General features: G+C 30.9%; 2 protein-coding genes across 2 annotated transcripts; one reads left to right on the top strand and one right to left on the bottom strand.

Annotated features, from left to right (window-relative positions):
- Positions 1 to 2,629: 2,629 nt before the first annotated feature.
- LOC107496783 (uncharacterized) lies at positions 2,630 to 3,351 on the top strand. The gene is made up of 2 exons (XM_016118109.3): positions 2,630 to 2,867; positions 2,961 to 3,351. The coding sequence occupies exons 1-2, from the start codon at positions 2,676 to 2,678 to the stop codon at positions 3,093 to 3,095; spliced, it is 327 nt and encodes a 108-aa protein (XP_015973595.1). The 5' UTR covers positions 2,630 to 2,675; the 3' UTR covers positions 3,096 to 3,351.
- A 149-nt stretch (positions 3,352 to 3,500) lies between these two features.
- Positions 3,501 to 6,811, bottom strand: LOC107496782 (protein NRT1/ PTR FAMILY 6.4). The gene is made up of 5 exons (XM_016118108.3): positions 6,531 to 6,811; positions 6,301 to 6,421; positions 5,990 to 6,207; positions 5,335 to 5,882; positions 3,501 to 4,577 (listed from the first exon to the last, which is right to left on the bottom strand). The coding sequence occupies exons 1-5, from the start codon at positions 6,531 to 6,533 to the stop codon at positions 3,701 to 3,703; spliced, it is 1,767 nt and encodes a 588-aa protein (XP_015973594.1). The 5' UTR covers positions 6,534 to 6,811; the 3' UTR covers positions 3,501 to 3,700.
- Between the last annotated feature and the right edge of the window lie 3,861 nt (positions 6,812 to 10,672).

Raw genomic sequence — 10,672 nt, forward strand, 5'->3', positions numbered from 1 at the left:
TGTTTAAAAGTAGTGGGCTTTTTGAATAAAAAAGAGTAGTGGGCTTTTAGGCCCCATTTTAATTACCAAAAAAAAATGTTCAAGAGTAGTTATGTATTAATTTTTTTTTAAAAGAGCACGTTTGCTTTTATTCCAAAGAGCCAAAAGGATATTAGCAAAAATTTAGTCAAATATCTTTGGGTGAATTCAAAATTTTTATGAGTTAATATATATGGATATTTCTTCTGCTAAGTATCAGAATGTTTTTTTTTCATATTAAATGGATGTTCTTTTATATATTTTTCGAATTTTTTTGTATTGCAAATGTGAATGTCTCTATTTTTTTAAGAATTTCATATATTTTTTTAAATTTTATAGATATTTAATTATTTTTACTAAAATATAATTGGATGTTTCTTTTGTTAAGTATTAAGATATTTTTTTCATATTAAATGAATATTTTTTTTATAATTAAGATTGCTTTTACATTTAATCCAACATGCACACTAACACTAGAGCCCTCCAATGGTCTATCTTCATGCACTGCCATTTAACAAGAAAGCACTTTTCCTTTTCTCTTTTCTTAGTTTGGCATGTAATCTTCTCTCTCATTGACGAAGGAAAAGAATGATTTGAGAGGAAGAAGAGCACGATGATGATGCTACTATTGCAGTGCCTCCTAAAACGGTAAGGCATGATAATAACATAGCAAAGGAGAGCAGCTCGTGAAGGCTGAGTTCGGAGACTCTCACTAGCTCCTTCTTCTTGCTCATGCGCTTCGAAGGAGTCGCGACGGTCAACGATGAAGATGGCAGAACGGGAACCAAGGCGCGTGAATCCACTTCGAGCGTTGCCTCATTCGGTGACGAGAGGGCGTCGCGGAGAGCATGGAAGTCGCCAGCGCTTCCAGCAGTATTATTGAGAGAGATAGGTATGTGTGTGTGATTGTTAGAGGTGGGTAGGTTAATGTGAGAGAGAAGAGGAAGGTTTTTATAGGTTTTAATTAAGTTTACTTAATCAATTTTAAATTTTTAAAATTTTGAATTTAAAAAATTTAAAATTAATAATTAATATAAATTAATGTGATTTTGTTTAGTTTTTGGCTTGTAATCTCTTGGTTCCATATACTTTTCCTATTCCAAATAATCATAGTTTTTTTTTTTGTTGCCCACGGTATCCCTCAATCCGACAGGCCAAGGACTAATCCATCGCGGATTGGAGCTCCATTTAAGGGTCTGCTGTTGGCCAATGGGTTGCTGCATGCACAAGGCGGGATTCGAACCCCGACACTTGCTTAAACGGACGAGTGAACTGACCACTTGACCAACCCAAGTTGGTTCCAAATAATCATAGTTAGTACGAATAAATTTTCATCTTATTTTTCATAAGAAAAACGAATTTGTAGAAGTTTTTTTTTTATCAATAAATTAGACATCCTCCAATCCTACACTCACACATACCACACCCACACACACACGATATTTTCTTTTTTTTTTTTGTTTTGTTAAGTTTGCATTAGATGAGGCTTAAACCTGAAATTTTTTAGTAAAAAAGGGGAACATATGCCACTTGAGCTAAGGCTCATTGCATGTCGAAGTATTTTTTAAACCAAAGAAAAAAAAAAACCCTATTATTGGGCCAAAAGATACCCTCTTTTGTCCAGCCCAATCTGATTCGTCACTGCGATCAATTATAAAAACCGAAAAATTTATACAAAAAAAAAAACCGAAAAAGAAAGTTGTTCGTTTCTTTCCAAAATTGTACGTTATGACTATTGTACCCTTGTATCTTCGGAAATTTACAATCTTGTCCCAACCTTTGAAAAGCAGGGTTCATCTTCTTCTAGACGAGTTATGCAGCTGCCACTTCCAGCTTTGCACCTCAGTGCTGCTACTTCCATCTCCATCGCCGGTTCGATGTAGTTTTGTATGTGGATGGTAGGGTTTTTTTATGAATGCAAATTTTGGGTCTTTTTTCAATTAGTTGTTTCAAAACTTGGAAGATTATAGGATATAGTAACGAAATCACAGTAAAATTCGTCCTCAGTGGATCAAAACTCGTCACATTCTCAAGTTCTCAGTGTGCTATTAGCTGCAGAATTATTATATGTGCCTCCTTTCCGAACCTCTTCCTCCTCTCTTCTGTCTTCTGTGTTCTATTATTGCTGGAATCTGTATATATGTTAGTTTGTTAATTAGAGCACATTTTGGCAAACTATATTAGGGAAATTAACTATTTTTTTAAATTTGATCTCATATTTGCAAACCTGCTGGATCTAAAGGAATTTAAAAAAAAAGGGGACTCATAGCATTGTAGTTTTCCTGGTCAATTATATTGATCTTGATCCTCGATTACACAATTCGTTATTTTGTTATGGTTTTCATGCTATATGCACTAAGGTTTTTTGAATGATTTTGATAAATGCTAGTCTTTTATGCACATTTTTATTACTTATTTGTGTGTATTTGTAACCAATTAAGCTGCCATTTTATCTAGTTAAAGAGATATAATTACAATTGAATTCAAAATAATCATTTTTTTTTCTTCTCTTATATCAATTGATTGCCTTCAAGTTTTGTTTGAATGTAACTTAACTACCTTTACGCTTGTAATGTCAAATTTGGAGATCATGTTAGAAGAAACGGTTACATGAACTTGATTCATACTTATTGCAGTTCTGACATCAATTTGAAGTCATGAACGCATTCAAGGCATACAAGGCATGCGTCCCGATTGCTTGGAGCCCCAATATTTATATAACTCTGGTGAGAGGTATTCCTGGAACCAGGAGGCTCCATAGACGCACTTTGGAAGCACTACGCCTGCGCAAATGCAATCGAACTGTCATGCGATGGAACACGCCTACTGTTAGGGGAATGCTCCAGCAGGTTCTAAGTTAATCTCTATAGGAGTCCATTCTCTTTTCAAAATGCACTTGTTACTCTGTGTGCTAACATTGATAAGCTTCATAATCCATATAGGTCAAGAGGTTGGTTGTTATCGAGACAGAGGAAATGTACAAGGCACGCAAACAGAAGGAAGAAGCGCACCATGCTCTGCGTCCTCCATTGATAATTAGTCATCAACCAGCTTCATCAGCTACCGGTTCTTTATAATAAGGCTTCTGTTTTTCTTTAGAGAATATCATCATCTTGGTACTTAAACTATCAATGTGAAAGTTAAAAGCTTTGCTTTGGTTACCAAGTGATTCAATGGATCAATCCTTACTTTGAAGATCATGTTTTAATTATTTAGCTCTATAGGTGGAAATTCACATACGGTTGTCTTCATGTGAAGTTGCTGGTTAAAAACCATTAGATGATTTGACATGTTCGACTAAATTATTATATAACGGCTTTCAACTTTCAACTTCCCATTGAAAAAAACTGCATATGAGTGTTGACCGTAATTTTGTAGTCTTTTTAACATTAGTCAAATTCATGCCTCGAATGTATGAAACATGGCTAGAAAGGGGTTCAGTGGTTTTATTCATCTTCTATATGATTATCACTTTTGGAACATAACATAAAATGCAGCTTGAGCATTTGATATATATTTCACCATACATAAAAGTACATGAAAATTGATATAGTTCAAACGAATATTGTGCAAAGAATGTTCTGCGAATCACTCAAATTAACAAAACATGGTGTTCTTGCACACTATACATATAGGGCCAAATAAATTGACCAACTACTTTAAGGAATATATACATATATCCCTAGGCTTCTTCTTTTCCATCAACACCAATGATCACATCATTTGCACTCACCAGTTCCTTTTCTCCACTGACATTATTAGGCTTCATGTTGTTCTGAACTTTGTATTGATGCCTCATGGCCAAGACAACAAAGAGTATGAAATTCAATGCTCCTAGTATAGCCAGCATCCAATAGAAATAGTCCAATTTGCCCTTGTTCATGTTGCTCTTGAGCCATCTTTTATTAGTTACCTTGTCCACTATTGACACCAATAAGCTGCTAACAAAGAACCCCATTGAGAGGGTAGTTAGAAAAAAACCAGTGCTGAGAGATTTCATCCTCTCCGGTGCCTCCCTGATGAAAAACTCGAGTTGTCCTACATAGGCAAATGCTTCGCCGGCACCTACGAGAAAAAACTGAGGGACTAGCCAGAACGCGCTTATAATAGTGTTATTCTTAACAGCATTCTCCCTTCGTTCTCTCTCAATGTTTGCTGAAACCACCATGGCGCAGATGGAGAAAACGAGTCCAATTCCGACCCTCTGAAGACTTGTGAGCCCTTGGGTGTTGTGAGTGAGTTTCCGAGCCAATGGCACGGTGACTTTCTCGTTCAGGGAAGTGAAAAGGAGAATGGTGATGAAGAGAAAAGCTGATAGTGATCCTGAAGGGACAACAAAAGAAGAAACTTTTCTGTCCATGAATGTAGCTTGCTCTATGGTGAAGGTGTTCATTTGGGAATAGATTGTCCAAAAGAGAATGCATGTTGACCAAATTGGGATGAGCTTAATTACCATCTTAACCTCCTCAACCTCAGTTACTGTTGAAACTAACCATACATCGTTCTTGTTTTCATCTTTTGAACAGTTCTCATCTAGGATAGCAGCTTTGTCAAGGAACCTATTAAACAGAGCATGCAGTTAAAATCCATAATTTGATTCAAGGTTGTAATTTAGATCATTGTCACAAGAGCTTTAAATCTTTCATTTTTGTTCAAAACACTTGGAAATATATAGTTTTTCTTTTCACCCAAAATCAACTATGCTTTAAGAGTGATTGATAATTTATAAAGATTTAAGAAGGATTGAACAAAAAACAGCAGAACAAAAAGTTAAACTCACCTACTTAGTTAAGAAACATCTTACATCTACATCAAATAGGAAAACAGTTAAAGTGGTAATGAATCTTAGCTTGACATAAGATTACAAGGTGTGAAAAAAAGTGGTCACATATGCAGGTGTGCAAATAAGCTCTGTCTACGTGTAATTCTTTTTCCAACTTAAATTCCTCTTTTTATTTATTTATTTATTTGATCTAATGACTTGCCAATCAAAAATTGAAAAATATGTCCTTTTCTACAAGGACAACATAGAAGACAATGAAAACACAACACATTTAAGTTTTTAAAAACAAAAGTTTTTAATAGTCCCGTGATTATGAAAGTAACCACCATGTCTACCACAACCACAGACATTATATCATACAAATCTTTTCTAATTGGTGTGCAATAATTGAACAACAATATAAGCAAAAACAACCTCATGTCAAAATTTTACACGATTTAATCATGTCTAATCTTAGACCAGACATGATTGAGTCGCGTAAAATTCCGACGTTAGCTTATTCAAAACGATTTAAAACAACTGTAATTGCGTACCTAAATTTCTCTGTATATGGTACATTAGCTTCATGGTAGCCATTGAGAAAGCTAGGATCTGATGGCATAGAAAGATTCCTCTTGTTCCAAGCCAAAATCAAAACCCTCCATATAACAGTTAAAGGGCTACCTTGAGGCCTCTTGAATCTATAGAATGGTGTTCCACAAAGCAAAATAGCAACAGCAAGAACCATTGTCCCTGCTGAGATTCCATATCCCCAACTTCTTCCTACATTATCTTGGATATACACAAGTACCACCACAGCAAATAAGGATCCAATGCTGATGAAGAAGTAGAACCTATTGAAGAAAAATATCATTTTCTTTTCCTCCTTAGGATCTGTGGTATCAAACTGATCCGATCCAAACCCAGAGACATTGGATTTTATTCCTCCTCCACCTAATGCTATGGTGTAAAGTGCTACAAATAGAAGAGCCAATTGTTTTCCACTGGCTTGAATGCATTCATGGTGTTGTTTTCTTACTTCATTGCATTGAGGAGGCCTCATTGAAGGAATGGCTGTTGCCACAGTTAACAAACACACTCCCTGCAATAATTATACAAAGTGTGGAATTTAGTTAATAATACACTTGATATTATTATATATTGTTCTTGTAACCATAACACAAGAAATTGAAAATGAAACTAAGTTACCAGAGCAGCTATGGTTGCAGATATAGCAACAGTAATGTATCTGCCAAGTTTTGCATCAGCTAAGAAGCCACCAAGGAGGCCAAGAAGGTTGAGAGTTCCCATAAAATTGGTCAATATTGTAGCAGATTTAGCTGATGGAAGATTCAAAGTTCCAACCAAGTATGTCACCAAGTTCATAGATATTCCCATAACACATATTCTTTCAGCTAGTTCAGTTCCTGCATAGTGGAAAAAAGTATGCAAATTTAGCATTCAAACTATGACTCAAATTTCTTTGGATTGAAAAATGGAAAAAAAAAAAATTGGGGTACCTAAGATGAGCCCTGCTGCTAGCCATCCTCCGGTTTTTGACTTATCTATCAGGTAGCCTCGAAAATCGAGCGTCGGAATGCCTTCAGAACCTTCTTTCTCACCATGGTTTGCAGCAAGAACCTATTCATAAGAAGTAGAAAGATGCAAAAAGATAGAAATTAAACCATCATAAAGGTACTACTATACTGAAATACTGACACAAATTCTTGAGAATCAAGTTACTATATACCATGTCTTTATCTTTGTTAGAGAATCCTACAATGAAATTTCAGCTCCAACAAGATGATTGAAGAGAAGAAAAACTGTGAAAAATGTTTTTCTTTTGATAAGATGTTATATGCTGAAGAGTAACTCAATAATTTTTTGGCTCCACTTTTTGATGTGATATTGAGAAATGAATATGCATATACTTTGTGTCCTTATGTTTTGGAGTTACATATATAGGGCTATAAAAGCTGTGTTACTTTGGCCATACATGACTTATTGATAACAAGTAACAGGACTTGAAAAGTGATAGGATTTGCATTCTTAACTTGCCACCTTAAAGTAACGGTTATCATGAACAATGTGGAATCATATATACATATAGATTCCCTATAATAAAAGGCATCTTATTAGTAGCTTCATTAATTACAATAATCAATATACTTCCAGTCATATCTGTTGTTCAATCTTGTTCACTCTTATTTATCTTTGTTTTTGTTCCTGATTTAATTTGGAAAATTCTAATTCATCAACTATCAACCGGGATAAAATCAGAATATTTTTGTAGTCAAAATTAAAAATTCAAATTTTAGTCAGAGAATAAATGAATAATTTAACCGTCTTTAATTACCAATACAATTACTTAAGAGCATTTTCAATGCTACTTTTAATCTCAGTTTTATTTTAGGTCCTACAAGAACATTTATAGAATCATATGTCGTAAATAGTAATTTAAAATTAAAAGTAAAATTATCTCCTCTAATGCTTAATTTTAGTTTATTTAAAATTTTATATTATTTTTAATTATTTTATCAATATAATTATATGAGTGTCAAAATTTTATTAGTTTTTCATTAAAATGATACTATATTTCTAAAGTAATACCGATTTCATTTTATAAATCAACTTCAATGCATATTTTAATTTTAAATTAATTCATTTTTTTTAAGTATAAAAAATGATATTTTAAAAATACTCTATTAGAAATGTTCTAAACTTCTAGTATTTTTGTTTAAAAATCTTGTGTTACTAATTTCAATTTATTCTTCTTGATGTAGTAATGATAATGATAATGCGTTATGATTGATGAATAATTGAATCTAGGTGTATTAATCTGCAGCTAACACATGATGTCAACTTTATCTAAGATAAAGTTATTTTAAAGTGAGAGAGTGAATGAGTGTTCATTCTTTGATCAACAAAGTATGCTTTTATTAACAAGAATGAAAAATCTTAGTCTAGAGATAAGTCCATTTTAGAAGATATTTCTCTCCTTTTTTTTTTAATGAAAATAAGGAGGATTTCAGTCCGTTAATACTATTTTAAGGTACTCTTTTTTCTTTTTAATTCTTTCATAAATATGTTTGAATTAAGAATAAATAGATTTACCAACATTAAAAAAAAAAGGCTAAGTAATACTCGTTTTTCCCTATAGTTGGAAATGTAGTTAGGGCAGGGGTATTAGGGTTAATCTTGACATATGCTTTTAACACGTTTTTATCTTATTTTTGAATCAACATAAGCTAATTTATTCTTCTTTCTAGGATACATGTTAACTTAATAACCCTAATATTTGTTATAAATAGATTTCACCTTAATTGTTAATTATACTCCATTTATATAGGATATATGTTATGGGAATAAAATTCTTATACAAGAATGTAAAAATGTATTTATAGTCATTAGATTAATTTAAATTGTTAAAGTTAAATATACATAATAAATAATATACAAGTAATATATTTATAGTCATATTTTTTATTTTTATTAAAATATAGTGAATAAATAAATTAAAGTAATTAGATTTCACATAGCTGTAAAAAAATAACATAATTAAAAAAATCATATACAAGTAATATTTTTTAAGAAAATTGAATCAGATAACTAAAATAAAATGTTTCATTTCAATATATATTACAACTCTATTTTTGAGTTAATTGTTACAAGAATAAATTACATGTTATAACTAGTAAAATATAATAACTAGAAGATGGATTGTGAACTACTATGAGTTATGAAAACGATTATCCAGAGACAAATTATTCAGCTTTATTATTTAGTAGTAATAGTAATTAATAAATAGATTTAGCTAATATGTATTTTATTAAAGGTACTTGATAAATTTATTATTAGAGAAAAAATTTTAAATATTTATTTAATAAATACAAAACAAATACATAAGAAATTTAAATTTTTGAGTAAAGTATCGTTTTTGTCCCCAACGTTTGGGATAAGTCCCAAAATTGTCTCTAACGTTTCAATCGTTCTATTTAAGTCTCTAACGTTTCAAAATTGACTCAATGTTGTCTTGCCGTTAGGGATCCGTTAACAAAATTGACGGCAGGACAAAATTGAGACGATTTTAAAACGTTAGGGACTTAAATAGGACAAAAACGTTAGGGACAAAAACGATACATAAAAATAAATTTTAATTTAATTTTATCTTTCAATAATATTAATTTTTTACTGTACATAGTATCAATTATTTTTTAATTACATCTAAATAAATTACACTTAATCACATTACTTTCATTTTATTATATTTTATTGTATATATATATTTTTTTCTGCAAGTTTATATACTAGTCATTCTATAAATATTTCATGATAACTAAAAATCTTTAAAAGTAAAATTATAAAAAAATAATTTATTTAAAATAAAAATAATATGATTAAGTGTAATTTACTTAGATATGATTAAAAAATAATTGAATACTATGTATGGTAAAAAATTGATATTATTGAAGGATAAAATTAAAATTTATTTCTATGTATTATTTTTATCCCCAACGTTTTCGTCCTATTTAAGTCCCTAACGTTTTAAAATCGTCTCAATTTTGTCCCGCCGTCAATTCTGTTAACGGATCCCTAACGGCAGGACAACATTGAGTCAGTTTTGAAACGTTAGGGATTTAAATAGGACGATTGAAACGGTAGGGACAACTTTGAAATTTTTCCCAAAGGTTGGAACAAAAACAATACTTTACTCTAATTTTTTTTATATGTTTAATAAAAAAGATTTTTAATTTATAAACTTATAAATAAACCCTTAATAAATTCAGGAAAAAGCCTTTCATTAATATTCATACATCCTATTGGCTTTCCTACAAAGCAAATTAAGAGCATTGTGGTTTAATACGTTAATTATTTTGTTGGTGGAAATAATTAACATAATTATCAAAAAATCATATACAAGCCATACTTTATAAGAAATGGAATCACATAATTAAAAATCTTTCGTTTCAATATATATTACAAATTTATTTTTGAGATAATTGTTATAAAAATAAATCACATGTTATAACTAGTAAAATATAATAATTAGATAATGAATAATGAATTCTGATAAAAAATTAAAAACGATTATCTAATATCTAGTGACAAATTATTCAGCTTTGTTAGTTATTAGTAGTAATAGTAATTAATAAATTTGAGGAAGAACTGAAGAAGTCTTTAATTTGCGCCGCTAAAATTAAAAGAGGGTTTTGGTTTTTCAAAACCAAAAATTTGGTAATACCGTCCATTATTATTGATCCATTCTATTGGCTTTCCTACTAAGCAAATTAAAAGCATCGTGGTTTAATTAATGATCTTGTTTGGTTCATAATTTGTGAACTCTTATCAAATTGAAGCGTTCTGGCAATTTGCCTTGACAAATTGTAACCATTAATCTTAGACTAAGAAAGAGAAAAAAAAAAAACACACTCTATTGAGTTAAATACTCCTCATAAAAAGTTAATTACCTTAGCTAATTAGTTCTCGTTCCCAGTTCAAAATTCTTCACTGATAATCTTTTCCTAGAAATCTTGATTGAAACTCGGTATTTTTCACATATATATTTTATGTCAGAAAAATCATAGTTCTGTCCTGTCTTTTTCTCATAAATCTTTTTCATTTTCTTTTTCTCTTCTTCTTCTTTTATTTATTTATTTATTATCTATTTTTCTTTTTTGTGGTCAGAATTTCCTCCTATGTTCCGTAAACTATTTTTGTATCTCTTATAACCAGTTATTCTTTTGAATAAGTATAATAAAAAAGATTTAAATTATTCATGGCAAAGAAACACATTTATCATCATTGTAAGCTAGCTCTTTATTATTTTTTTTTAATTTACGTAAATTGTTGTGTGCTGCGTATATGCATAGGCTACTAGCTTAGCCAATAAGA

Source organism: Arachis duranensis, chromosome 7, assembly GCF_000817695.3.
Source record: "Arachis duranensis cultivar V14167 chromosome 7, aradu.V14167.gnm2.J7QH, whole genome shotgun sequence".
Lineage (NCBI taxonomy): Eukaryota > Viridiplantae > Streptophyta > Magnoliopsida > Fabales > Fabaceae > Arachis > Arachis duranensis.

Coding starts and splice junctions, on each gene's coding strand:
- LOC107496782 (XM_016118108.3), bottom strand. Junction 6,208..6,300: donor AGCAGCAGGGCTCATCTTAG/GTACCCCAATTT, acceptor TCCACTATGCAG/GAACTGAACTAGCTGAAAGA. Junction 4,578..5,334: donor CCATATACAGAGAAATTTAG/GTACGCAATTAC, acceptor TCTGTTTAATAG/GTTCCTTGACAAAGCTGCTA.
- LOC107496783 (XM_016118109.3), top strand. CDS start 2,676: ATGAACGCATTCAAGGCATACAAGGCATGCGTCCCGATTGCTTGGAGC. Junction 2,868..2,960: donor TTAGGGGAATGCTCCAGCAG/GTTCTAAGTTAA, acceptor TAATCCATATAG/GTCAAGAGGTTGGTTGTTAT.